At 37.3% G+C, this 13769-nt stretch overlaps 1 protein-coding gene across 1 annotated transcript; it reads right to left on the bottom strand.

The window, feature by feature from the left end:
- Window positions 1-8665: 8665 nt before the first annotated feature.
- On the bottom strand, window positions 8666-10810 carry LOC148801232 (uncharacterized). The gene is made up of 4 exons (XM_088900361.1): window positions 10447-10810; window positions 9865-10311; window positions 9599-9759; window positions 8666-8776 (listed from the first exon to the last, which is right to left on the bottom strand). Exons 1-4 carry the CDS (start codon window positions 10808-10810, stop codon window positions 8666-8668), a joined length of 1083 nt encoding a protein of 360 aa, XP_088756487.1.
- Window positions 10811-13769: the final 2959 nt, after the last annotated feature.

The raw sequence follows: 13769 nt of genomic DNA, 5'->3' as shown, positions 1-13769 counted from the left end.
CTCTCATAAGCAAAATGAAGCTAGAGCCTATCAGTTAAGAAATCAGGTGATAAGTATGAAACAGGGAGAAAAACCTCTTGCTGTGTATTTCTCCATGCTGAAAACCCTATGACAGGAAATAGATCACTTAGAAACTATGGTATGGAAAAGTGTAAATGATGCAGCAACTTATCACAAACTGATAGAGGAATAGGGTTTTTGAGTTCTTGGCAAGGCTGAACCCAAAATTTGACATTGCTAGGCAGTATATTCTTTCAATGGAGGATGTGACACTCTCTCAGACCTATGCTTTTGTCTCTGGAGAAGAGAGTAAGATGAATGTAATGCTGAAACAGCTTGGGATTGACCAGTCGGCTATGGTTGGTACAACAAAACCTAAGCCGAATGGAGACAGGGGGAGTAGTGAGACTAGAAGGGAAGATAAAAAGGACTTGGTGTGTGATTATTGCAAGAAGCCTAAGCAAGCATACCGATGACACTTGTTGGAAGATTCATTCAATTCTTATGCCTGTTCGGATAAGAAACAAGAAGGGAAATGCAAATGTAATCACTACAGGACTCTTCAACCCCTCCCAAACTGATTGAGAATCCATTGTAGTAGCAGCAGTGTGAACATAATTGGAGAGGTTTGGACAGTTTGAATAAGAAAAATTCACTTAGCTCTAACCTTCTAGATGGACAACAGAATGCAGGAGCCAACTACACCACTTCCTTTGCACATACAGGTAGTTCATATGCAACTGCAAATCTTGCATCCACTTCAGGTAAGGAGGGACCTCCCTGGATTATAGACTCAAGAGCATCTAAGCATATGACTAATGCCCCTATCATTTTCAGTTCCTATCAGTTGTGCTCTGGTAGAGAGTCTCTACAATAGATGGTTCACATATGCCCATTGCTGGGAAAGGGGACAGTTAGAGTGACCAATGATATAACTCTGTCTTCTGTTTTACATGTCCCTAGTCATACCAACCTACTGTTTGTTAGTTCTTTGACAAAAAAATTGAATTATTTTGTGACATTTCTTCCTAGTAATTGTATTTTGCATGATCTAGAGTCGAAGGAGATGATTGGGAGTGGTCGTGAGGTGAATGGAGTCTACCTTCTGGATGAGATTCCGAGACATTAGGGCCATCATGTTAGCAGCAGCAGTAGTAATGGGTCAGAGTCAATGAACCAGATTATGCTTTGGCACAATCGCTTTGGACATCTTTCTTTTAGTTCTTTGAAATGTCTTTTCCCAAAACTGTGAGCCTGTTCAATTATCTACTTTGGAGTGTGAGAATTGTCAGTTAGGAAAACATTGTAGACAGTCTTTTAAACCAAGTAACAAAAGTACTGTTTTTAATATTGTTCACACTGATGTATAGAGGTCATATCAAATCCCTTTCATGGGAGGATTCCGTTACTTTCTCTTGTTTGTGGATGATTATACACGATATTCTTAGATATATTTGATGAGATCACGCGATGAGGTTTCTAACTTAGTACTATAATTCCATCAGATGGTTCTCACACAATTTGGAGTAAGAACTAAGATTTTTATATCAGATAATGCCAAAGAGTACTTTGAGAAGGACCTAACCACGTTCTCCTAAAACATGGTGTAGTTCATCAGAGCAGTTGTGCATATACACCGCAACAGAATGGAGTTGTTGGGAGGAAAAACACACATTGCAATGAGTCTTATGGTATGTACTTCAGTTCCTGTGTAGTTCTGGGGAGATGCAGTTTTTACAGCCGTACATGTGATTAACTGTGTTCCTTCACGGACTTTGAGGTTTAAGGTGTCATTTAGCCTTATTTTTCTAGATGGAGAGATATTTCATATACCTTTGAGGGTTTTTGGTTGTGTTTCTTTTATTCACATTCTTGGCCCTCATCGCAAGAAATTAGATCCTAAGGCCAAGAAATGTGTTTTTCTTGGGTATGCTCAGAACCAAAAGGAGTATTGTTGTTATGACCTAGTGTTGAGGAGCAGATTTGTCATTATGGATGTTAACTTTATTGAATCCACATTCTTCTTCTCGAGTTGTTCTCCTCAGGGGGAGAGTTTTGGGGAGGAGAACTCACAATCTGAATCTGTTCTTCTTCCTGTTTCTGTGGTGCCTTCATCGGTTCAGCCAATATCTACATCAGCTCAGCCACCACCTGCACCATCAGTTCAGCCAGCACCTACACCTCCAATTTCATTACCTACGGGCAGCCTCACAGCAATATCAGCGTCGACAGATGATGGTTGACTCCACACATCCTTGACCCACACCTCTCTGTCAGTCATTTTAAAACTCCAGATTCGGCAGATACAGTTCCAAGTATTCCTCTTGAGCCTGAGCCTGTTATGTTTTCTGATGATAATGTTTTTGTCCCTAACACCATTGTTGCAGCTGATCCCACTTACCTTGATCTTCTTATTGCACTTCGTAAGGGGAAGAGAAAGTGTACAGCCCACTACATTTCACACCATCTTTCATACAGTGCCTTATCACCCTCCTACCGTGCTTTTCTTTATTCCTTGGATTTTGTGTCTATACCTAAGAATGTTATTGAGACTTTCTCCAAACTTGAGTGAAAAACAGCCATGTAAGATGAGATAGATGCTTTGGTCAAAAATCAAACTTGGAAAATAGTTGATCTCCCCCAGACAAGAAGACAATCAGATGTCGATGGATATTCACAGTGAAGTATAAGGCCGATGGCAAGATAAAAAGGTACAAGGCAATGTTGGTAGCAAAATGATATAATCAGACCTATGGTGTTAATTATCTGGAAACCTTTGCACCAGTAGCTAAGATGAGTTCAATTCATATCCTTTTATCTCTAGCAGCCACCTATTCATGGCCCTTGTTCCAGCTTGATGTCAAAAATGTTTTCCTCAATGGTGACTTATAAGAGGAGGTATATATGGACATTCCAACAGGCTTTTATGAAAATGTTGGTAAAGGAAAGGTGTACAGACTTAGAAAATCTCTGTATAGACTAAAACAGTCACCTAGGGCTTTGTTTGACGGGTTCAAAGGGGCACTCATCCGTTTTGGATACACACAGACACAGCCTTATCACACCCTCTTTGTGAAAATGAGAGATGCTTTGGTGTCAATTCTGATTGTGTATGTGGATGATATAGTGGTGACAGGAAATAATTTGGAGGAGATTGATGATCTCAAAAAATCATTGCAACAAGAATTTGAGATCAAAGATCTTGATGAGATCAAATACTTCTTAGGGATTGAAGTTGCAAGATCCAAGCATGGATCTTCATTTCACAGAGAAAGTGTGTACTTGACCTACTGCGAGAGACTGGGAAGCTGGGGACCAAACCAGTAGACACTCCTATTGATCTAAATCACAAAATTAATGGTGTGGATGGTGAATTGGTAAAGGATGTGGGGAGATATCAAAGAATGGCGGGCCAACTGTTGTATTTGTGTATGGCACGACCAGATATTTCTTATGCTGTCAGTGTTGTAATGCAGTGCATGCATTCACCTCGGGTTCAGCACTAGGAAGCTATTGAGAGAATACTTGCATATCTGAAAAAACACATTGGTAGAGGCATTCTTTTCTCAAATCATGACAATCTGAAGCTAGAATCCTATATAGATGCAGACTGGGCAGGATGCTTAGATGACAGGAGATCTACATCAGGAGTGTACCTTTGTAGGTGTAAACTTGATCTCTTGGAAGAGTAAGAAGCAAGCAGTTGTGGCAAGGTCAAGTGCAGAGGCTGTGTATAGATCCATGGCTCATGGTGTCTCAGAAATTCTTTGGGTTAGATCACTTTTGAGTGAGATTGGGGTGAAAGCAGATGAACCTATGATGTTATACTATGACAATCAGGCTACAATCAATATTACCCACAATCCAATTCAGTATGATAGGACAAAACACATTGAAGTTGATACACTTTATAAAAGAAAGGGTAACAACCGGAGAAGTTTGTTTGCATTATGTCTCTTCAGAGTTGCATCTGGCTGATGTTCTCACTAAAGGAGTGGCAATGAACAAGCTTGAACATGATCTACACAAGTTGGGAATGTGTGACATTTACTTCTAACTGGAGGGGGAGTGTTGAAGGTTAATTAGTTTTATGATGTTTTTCTGAATAGATGTTTTATGTTAGTTGTTAGATAGGAGGTGGGGACCTCAATAGTTATGTGAGTCCAAATTTTATTATGTTTTTTGAGTATTATATATGCTGTTTTATGTTTTGCCGCCTTATAAGGGCATAGTTGTCTTTGTACTGTTCTATTATTTTAGTATAAATAATAAGTGAAGGGGGCGGTCAGATTATTGCTCTCTTTTCTTTTCAACTTCTCTTCTTCTCCTTTTCTCCTTCTCTCTTCAAGAAACTACTTTCTTTCATTTTTTTTTAATTCAGCAGATTCCTACTGTAACCATTCATCAAAAGAAAAAAAAAATGTAGAAACATTGGTAATCGTTGAGAATAGAGATATAACATATACTAAACATCTTCTTTGGCCTTCTCTTTCCCACAATGGTCATTAGAAATTGTGGGTCTGAGTCCACACTAGATAAATGGGTCCTTGATGAATCAAGGCTTAATATGGATCATTTGTTGTGACTTTTTCCTTTTTCTTTTTCTATTTAAAGGCCTCTTGTTGTGAGGCTTGTGACTAATTCTTCTTAGCTCTTAGTGGGAAAGACTGTCAAAACTATTAGTGTTCCTTTAGTACTAGTAAATATGTACATGCTTTCCACATGTGGCAATTTTAGATGATGATCATAATTATGTGTCCAAATTGTTATTAGTCAAAACTAATAATGGTTTTTCATTTTTGTTGGCAGTTGGCCCTCGTGGGCCTTTATTTTTCAGCCAGTTATTTTTGCACGGTTGATGGAACTTGGTGTTGTTGGGAAACTCTCCTCTCAAATATTATGATGGAAGGAAAGAAGAGATAATTGAAAAAATATTAATTTAGTTTAAGCAAACAACAGTTGAAAATATTCTAAATAAATATGTTGGTAAATATTATTAACTGAAATAAACATGTGTAAGAGGGGAGGTTGATCAAACTACAAGGTTGGCTTATGTAATTTTTTTATACTTGTTGGTTTATGTAAGTTACCATTAACATAACTCGACTTAGTAAATGAGAGATTTATTAATTATAAAATTTTCCATTCCCATTCCTAATTTTTAAGCAACTCTCCATCCCAATCCCTGTCAAAGAGAAAATTGAACTTCCATCCACAATCCTCGATGAAGATGGGTTTTCCATCGGGGATCCAAATCCCTGAATTCTTATTTTAATTAAAAGCTTACTTTAGGTAAAAAATATTAACTTAAAAGAAAGAAAAATCTAAATCGGTTTAGCACTTAACTAACATAATTAATAACTATAATGACAGAAAATTTATATTTGTCTAGTTGCATGCTGTAATTATATAGAATTGTTCTCAAAATTTAATATTTTGGGGTTGGATTAGGGCAGGGGGACTTCACTCCCCATCTCTGATCAGATATCTCAATTAATATGTTTATTATTTTTGTAATTTCTATTATTTTTAAATGGACTTTACATTAATTATAAGTCCCTAGAATTAGAAGAAACATTGTTTTAGTAATCCTATTGTTGGAAAACCCATCTCACCCAATTATTATTTGGCAAATCCTATTGTTGGTATCATTTTTCAAAGGGAAATTGTCTAAAACTCACCATGAATTTTCAGTGTTTCTCTTAAACTCACAACTTTTTAAAATGTCTAAAACTCACCATGTCACTAACTCAACATTAAACAGATTAACGGGTGTTAATATATTACCATTTTAATATTTAGACATGAAAAAAAGGAAAAAGTTCAAAAAAATATTTTCAAATATAAAATACATAAAAAAATACAAAAAATATAAAGAATTATAGAAATTTCAAATAAAATAAAAAATTATTTTCAAATTGTAGAAACTATAGAAATTGAAAAACAAAATCAAAAAATAAAAATTGTAGAAAAACACAAAAAATTATAGAAAAACACAGAAATTGGAAATAAATAACAAAAATAAAGGAAAATTTAGAAAAATGTAAAAAATAAACAGAAATTATAAAAAAAATTGGAAATTATAACAAACACTAAAAATGCAAAAAAAAAAAAACAAGAAAATTGAAAACTGAAAAATACCATTTTTCCTCTAACTCACCATTCAAGGGTAATTTGGTCATGAAAATTGTTATTTATGCTCACATGGACACCTCTGGTAAGAAGCATTAATGGTGCACTAACGGAAGGTGAGTTTTGGAAAATAAAAACTTACTGACATGGTGAGTTTTAGACATTTTGAAAAGTTGTGGTGAGTTTAAGAGAAATGTTGAAAACTCATGGTGAGTTTTAGACAATTTCCCTTTTCACATTTGAAATTCTAATTCAATTACCTTAATTAATGCCTATTAAACTTACCATAAGTGACTTTATTTAGCACTCCAGTTACTATAATTGACTCCATAGCTAACTTATTTAACAAACCACTTATAACATTAATTAATTCCATTAATTATCTCTATCTCATAATTAACTCAATTAATTCCATTTAAGTTTATTTAAAATCAGTCCTATGTAAAATTAATTAGAGAATGATCACCTGTATTAAGTAGAGACCAGTATTATGATAGATTTTGTTTGAAACCCATTATTTATGTTGTAAATTTAGGTTATTTTTTTATTTGATAATTTTTGATATATAGATTTATTATTTAATTCAAGAGATTAAATTAGGTTTTATTTCAAAATAATAACTTTATGGATCTTAGTCATTTGAAATGAGTTTTTTTATTGCAGGTAACTACCACTAACCTTCTAGAGTTGAGGTAACTACCATGAAGCTCACACTTTGTTTTTTTTTTTTCCTTATAGAGTGTGTAGACACATCTCTAAAAAAGAATGCTTCTATTTGGAGTGGAAATTGCCAAATATTCAAAAAGGTTTGAACTAAGTTGTTTACTTGAAACATACGTATCCTAACCATTAGAGCACTCCACAATATATTGCTAAACTAGCATTGATAAGCAACCATATTATGTGCATGTGTATTGAAGTACAGAAAATCCATTTGCAAATATCCAAGTCTCAAGCCATAATCAAAATAGCTTTGAATGTTTTTTCCTCTATAGTCTCAATTATCCATTTAAGAGATTTTTTTTTGGTTTATTTATTTATTTTTTTATCAATAACATCAATTTCATTAAATTAAGAGAATAAAGGGAAAGGAATACAAGAGTCCTCTTGCATCTTGTAGTGAAAGCAATCTCTTTCCAGTTTCTTAGCAAGTCATCCATAGGACAATCTGAAAACAACTCCAAAGATTTTAGCCAGTGGACCGCTCTTATAAGGATTCGATCTAACAAATCTTCCAAAGTTTTTTCCTTGTCAGAAAATATGCGTGAGTTTCTTTCTTCCCACAAAGACCAGCAAACCGCTGCCCTAATACACCTCCACATAGTCTTCCCTCGCTTCTTAGGCCAACTGAAAAAGATGGGGAAAACAAACCTTGGACAATCTCCGGAGGATACCAAGAACACCCAAAACGGGAGAAAACCCACTCCCAAACAGATTTAGCAACTTTACAAGAGACCATGAGGTGGTAGCTAGATTCCCCATCAGCTTTACAAAGAGCACATCTATTAGGAAGTAGACAATAGTTGGATCTCTTTCTTTGGAGTAAGTCTAAAGTGTTGATTCTTTCTAGGAAAATTTCCCAACAAAAAAAACCCACCCGATGAGGAATAGGTCTGCTCCAAATTTCTTTAACTGGAACGGACAACCCCAGGGGGGTAGGAGGCTGAGTTAAAGTTTCAAAGAAAGAAGCACAAGAAAAGGTACCAGAGCTAGAAAGGGTCCAAAATCTGGTGTCTTCCTTACCAGGGTTTAGGAAGACACCCTCAAGGGAGGCTAGCAGAGCTACCAGGCTATCCAAGTCCGTATCCCTAATTGCCCTACGCAGGCCAAGGTTCCAACCAAAGCCCGAAGTGGAAGCTGAAGGGACTAAGAAAGAAGAAATGGATTCATTTTTCAAGTCTGAAAGAGCATACAAGGAAGGAAACTTGTCTTTCAGAGGAGAATCCCCGACCCAAAGATGTTCCTAGAAAATTATTCGGTTACCAGAATTTAGACCATACCTAATCTAAGGGGAGAAAACTGGAAGCAGATTGTGGATGGATTTCCAAGGAGAAGCAGCTGAAGCCCTTGCCAAGATTCCAGGATCCCAGCCATTGTCTTCCAGCCCATGAATGCTAGCCACAATCTTAGTCCACAATTTATCCCTTTCCAAAGAGAACCTCCACAACCACTTCCCCAGAAGAGCCATGTTCCTTTTCTTGAAATTACCAATCCCTAGACCTCCTATTGTTTTACACCTAGAGACCACCTCCCAACTCACCCTATGATCTCTCTTCTCCTCTCCAGGCTCCCAGAGAAAGTTCCTTATTAATTTTTCCAAAAGATTTGAAGTCTTTGAGGGGATCTTAAACACTGACAGAAAGTAAACATAAAGGTTAACTAGGATAGATCTAATGAGAGAGACTCTTCCACCTAAAGAAAGATAACTCATCTTCCAGGCCACTAGCCTCTTCTCAAACCTCTCCACTACCGGAGCCCAAAAGTTGACACTCTTAGGATTATCTCCTAAAGGGAGGCCCAAGTAAGTCAGGGGTCAATCCGTAATAGTACAACCTAGCTCATCTGCAGATTCCCTTAGGTCTCTTTCGTTCACATTCACTCCCGCCACACAACTCTTGTCGAAGTTTACCTTGAGGTTAGATATCTGCTCAAAAAGGTGTATTGTCAACTTTAGATTCCGGATCCAACTGAGGTTCTCTCCTTCACAGAAAATGATAGTATCATCTGCAAACTATAGAAGAGTTAAGGGAACCTCCTCCCTTCCTACTCTCCACCCTCTTATCAGATTCCTCGAGTCTGCTCTATGGATCAATCGCCCAAACACATCAACAATAAGGGTGAAAAGAAAAGGGAAAAGAGGATCTCCTTGTCTTAGACCTCTCAACGCGGGAAAGAAGTCAACCACAGTCCCGTTCACCAGGATAGAATAATGGCAAGTCCTAACACAACCCCAGATCCACTTGCACCACCTGTCACCAAAACCAAAACTCCTCAACACCTCCATCAAGAATGACCAATCAACCAAGTCGAAAGCCTTCTCCAGATCCAATTTGCAGACCACCCCCTTCTTCTTTGACTTTCTAAAGCTCTCCAAGCTCTCATTTGCAATGAGGATCTGATCGGTGATCTGTCTTCCCTCCACAAAAAGCACTTTGGTTTGGTGCAATAATAGATGGGAGCACCTTCTTTATCCTGAGAGACAGCACCTTAGCAATGATTTTGTACAAGCTAGTCACCAGACTAATAAGTCAAAATCTTTTGGTTGAGAGGCATCTTTTTTCTTTGGGACTAAGGCAATGAAAGTTGAGTTCAATCCCGGGTTTATTACACCCCTCCTATGGAACTCCTCAAAGACCGAAGCAAGATCATTCTCCAAGATATCCCAGCAATCCTGGTAAAAGGCCATTGTGAACCCATCTGGACCCGGAGCTTTTGTCCTATCCATAGAGAAAATTGCTTCCTTTACCTCCTCCATATCGAATCTTTTTTCTAGCCACTCTCTCTTCTCTGCACTAAGAGTCGGCCAGTCCAAACCCTCCAACCACACTTTCTCATTCATAGGCCTTCTAAGAATAAACTTGAAGTGATTTACTAGGGCCTCTGCAATTTCAGCTGGGTGAGACAAGACTGCTCCATCAACTTCCAAGTTAGAAATGTAATTCTTCATTCTCCTTCCATTTGCCACTAAATGGAAAAACCTTGTGTTTCTGTCTCCCTCCCTTAGCCACTTACACCTAGATTTTTGCCTCCAACTGATTTCCTCCTTGATCAGGATGTCCTCCAACTTCCTCCTTAAAACCCATCTCAACTTCCTTTCTTCCTCTCCAAAGGGGCCTCTCTCTTCCTTCAGGTCCCAATCCTCAATTTGCTCCACCAGAACTTGCTTTGTCTCTTCTAATCTTCCAAATTCCAGCCTATTCCACTCCTTTAATTGAGATTTTAGGTATTGGAGTTTCTTATGGAACCTCATTCCCTCCCAATCAACTACCGGATTCGCTTGCTCCCACCACTCTCTGATTTTCTCAGTGAAACCCGGATGAGACAACCACATATTTTCAAACTTGAAAGGGGTAGGCCCTACTCCTCTTAATTCCTCCTTGACCAAAACTATTGGCCAGTGGTTTGAAGTGAGTCTAGGGAGAACCCTAGAAGTAAGGTTGCCCCAATGATCCTCCCAATCTGTTGAGAACAAAAATCTGTCCAACTTAGAGTAAATTGGTTGAGATTGAAGGTTGGACCATGTGAAGTTATTATTTAGGAAAGGAAGTTTTTTGAGATTAAAAGAGTCCACAAAATGGTTGAACTTCTTCATACTTGTTGTCACTCTCTGTCTGGGGTTGTTGGTTTCCTCCATAAATCTCACTGCATTAAAGTCCCCTCCCGCACACCAGGGTCCATCCCAAAGGCCTCTAATGTCACTCAATTCTTCCCATAATTTCTCCCTTTGCCTATAGTCAGTGGGGCCATACACATTTGTTAGTACCCATTCATACCCATCGGCCACCTGTTTGAACTTCAGGGAGACAGAGTGATCTCCAATTAGCTCTTCCACACCTAAGAGAATCTCTTCTTTCCACAGGGTCACAATCCCTCCCGAGGAACCCCACGAAGGAGCCGCCACCCACTTAATACCTCTAGAACTCCACACACTCCTTGCCCAGCTGCGATCAAAATCCATTCTTTTGGACTCCTGAAGCAAAACCACATCCGGATTAAACTTCTTAATTACCTCTTTGATTGTTGTTCTTTTCCTAAAGTTGCCCAACCCCCTCACATTCCAACTTAGGATTCTCATTGAAAACTAAAGGCTTTAACCCTAAGTCCTCCAAGAACTATTTAGACCATTTTCTTCTAATCCCTTTCACTTCGAACTTCTTGTCCCCATCAATATCTTTTTTTAATCTCTCCACTTCACTCAGCCTTCTAAACTTCATCTTGCTGTCCTCTTTAATCTCTCGGGTTGCTGTCCTTAATTATAATTAAATGATTTGTGATATCTCTCGGGTTGCTGTCCTCTTTAATTGTTATATAATTAAGCACATACTACTAAATGATTTGTAAGAAAATAGATATCACAATTTCAACACAATATATATATATATATGGCTTCCCCTACATCCTATGGAAGATTTCCAATGAGTATTCTCCCCTTAAGCATTCTTATTTGGGGAATACTCTATTAAGCTCCCCTTTTTAAAATCACATATAGGGATAGTAGTCAAACTCCTCCTAAATCATATGTGGGGAACGCCCTAGTTTATCTCCCCCTAAAACATGTAATAGTATATTGTTGCAAATAGTACAATAGGAGGTAAAAGTCCTCATTTCTATTTGGGAAGATAAATTCAACTTGTTTGCATCTCTTCCTTAATTTCCTATAACAATCATTATTCATTCAATACCAAACTTCTCCCTCTTTTGTTATCAACAAAAAGGAAGGGGGGGAAAGGGATTAATCATCTCATCTAAAGATAGATATACAATGAAGTACATATGGGAGAATAACACATTTTGTCAATTGGAAATAAGAAATAGACATGTATGCAATTCCAATTGAAAAGTGAATGCAAAAGATGATCCCTTGACTGAATTGAGCATACTCATGCTCTAAGTGGGGGTGAGAACATGTACTCCCCCTATCATGGATGCTTCTTTAAAGTGAGGCATTTTCCCTTTTTCTTTCATCTCATCAAAACACACACATATGTAGCAATAAAGTTTAGATGGTGAGAGAATTCATACCCAACTAGTTGAAAGTATGTAAACTAATGAAGCATGCCAATTGTAAATAAATGTGCCAAGGCTTGTAGCTTAATTGAAACAAGCATTTCTTAGCTTGTTTTGGGGGTGACGATAGGTTTACTCTTAAAATGAATGCCTTTGAACTTTTAGGCATTTGAAAATTCTTTCTATCTCTCAATCCTTAAGTAACAATCTTTTTTTCAAAATATGGTCCATTAAAACACATATAAACAACTTTAACCATATAATGAGAGAAATAAGCTCAAATATTACAATATACCACTTAATGGGACGGATGACCTTACCCAAGAGGGGTGTGAATTGAGTATATCTTAAAAAAAAATTGAACTTTGAATGAATTAAGCTCAAAACCCTTCCCCTAAAATTGAAGCTAAGCCTTTTTCTTAGTTTTATATTAGATGCAGCAAAATAAGTCTTAGTTAGTAGATTTGGTAGTTATTCAAGAATATGCTCTTAATAATTAACCTTATTAATGAATATAGATTTGTAGTTTTAAGACAAATAAACAATATAATAGCTAAGGCTGTAGAAGTTAATAGTTAAACTGATATATAATAATAAGCACAAATAACTTCTTGAATGTAAATAGCAACTCAAACCAAATGTAACAAATAAATAAACAAGTTGTTATAAGGTTAGTGGTAATGCAATTAAATAAAGAATAAACAATGTGTAAGGTGGTGGATGTGGGGTGGTCTGTACTCCGAGGTCTGAGGAATTGGTTGAACCGAAAAGGGAAAAGAAAGGGGAGAGGCAAGTGGTCGGAAAGGGGATTCCTACATACCTTTTAACGAGGGATCAGGCCAATGTAGTTCATGGGAGTTGGAATTCCAATGATAAGAGGGTGTAAATGGTGAAAATGGGAAGATGGAAAAAAAGGTTGTTATGGATGAGAGGGAATGGGCTAACATCAAGGTGAGGGGACAAGAATGGTTCCAAGGCCCCTAAAATGGATGGGAAGCACCCATTTATAATTTTTTGGTGCACATTTCAAAAGTTTCTTGATTTTGTATTTTTCCTATTTTACCCTCTTACTCTACAATGATCTTTTTACACATTTAAAACATGTGGTTAAATATCTTACTTTAATCTACATTGGCCTGGGTTTGGTTGGTCAGACCCAGTTGGTCTTCTCACAATTGTTAGTCTACACTGCTACTTAGGTTGATCCCCTTACACTAGCGTCCTACTTAACTTTGGTTACTTTGTAAGTGGAGTTGAGCACAGTGTTCAATTTATGCAAGTTTGCATTGATTTTGCTTTTAGTCGTGAGGTTTGGCACAATGTACATTGGCACGGGTGATTACCAAGGAGAGCACAGAGCACAGTGTTCAATTTATGCAAGTTTGCATTGATTTTGCTTTTAGTCGTGAGGTTTGGCACAATGTACGATTGGCATGTGTAGCATGGGCAATTTTGCACAAAATTGCATCACATTGTGCTCCCTGCAAACCACAAGTGTTGTGCTATCCAAAAATCGCACAACTTTCTTTCACGAACCACACTGCATCACAATCCTCTCCTCGGTAAGCACCCACACCAACCATATGCCGGCTGCAACCTCGCAACTAACTCAAAACCAAGTCAATACAAACTCATATAAATTGAAATTTGTGCTCAACTCCACTTACAAAGTAACCAAAGTTAAGCATGAGGCTAATGTAACCTAAGTAGTAGTGCGACCTGACAATTGCAACAAGACTAACTAGGTCTGACCAACCAAACCCAGGTCAATGCAAATTAAAGATAAGTGTTGAATATTTCAACACAATTAATGAATATATATATAAACAAAAAGAAACATTATTATTGGATAAGAACAAACATGAGTGTAACAAATAAACATTCTAGAAATAAATCCATCCAAGAAAGGA

This window comes from Nelumbo nucifera, chromosome 3 (assembly GCF_055504915.1).
Source record: "Nelumbo nucifera cultivar China Antique chromosome 3, China Antique-T2T, whole genome shotgun sequence".
NCBI lineage: Eukaryota > Viridiplantae > Streptophyta > Magnoliopsida > Proteales > Nelumbonaceae > Nelumbo > Nelumbo nucifera.
Note: the sequence above shows the minus strand (reverse complement) of the source record. Positions and strands in the feature narration are given on the sequence as shown.

Bases quoted from the DNA above. Each gene is read 5' to 3' on its own strand.
- LOC148801232 (XM_088900361.1), bottom strand. From the start codon at position 10,810: ATGGATTTTGATCGCAGCTGGGCAAGGAGTGTGTGGAGTTCTAGAGGT. The intron at 10,312-10,446 runs GTATGAAGAAGT...TGTTCTCAACAG, and splicing joins CAGACAGAGAGTGACAACAA to ATTGGGAGGATCATTGGGGC. The intron at 9,760-9,864 runs GTAAGTGGCTAA...TTGATGGAGCAG, and splicing joins TTGGAGGCAAAAATCTAGGT to TCTTGTCTCACCCAGCTGAA.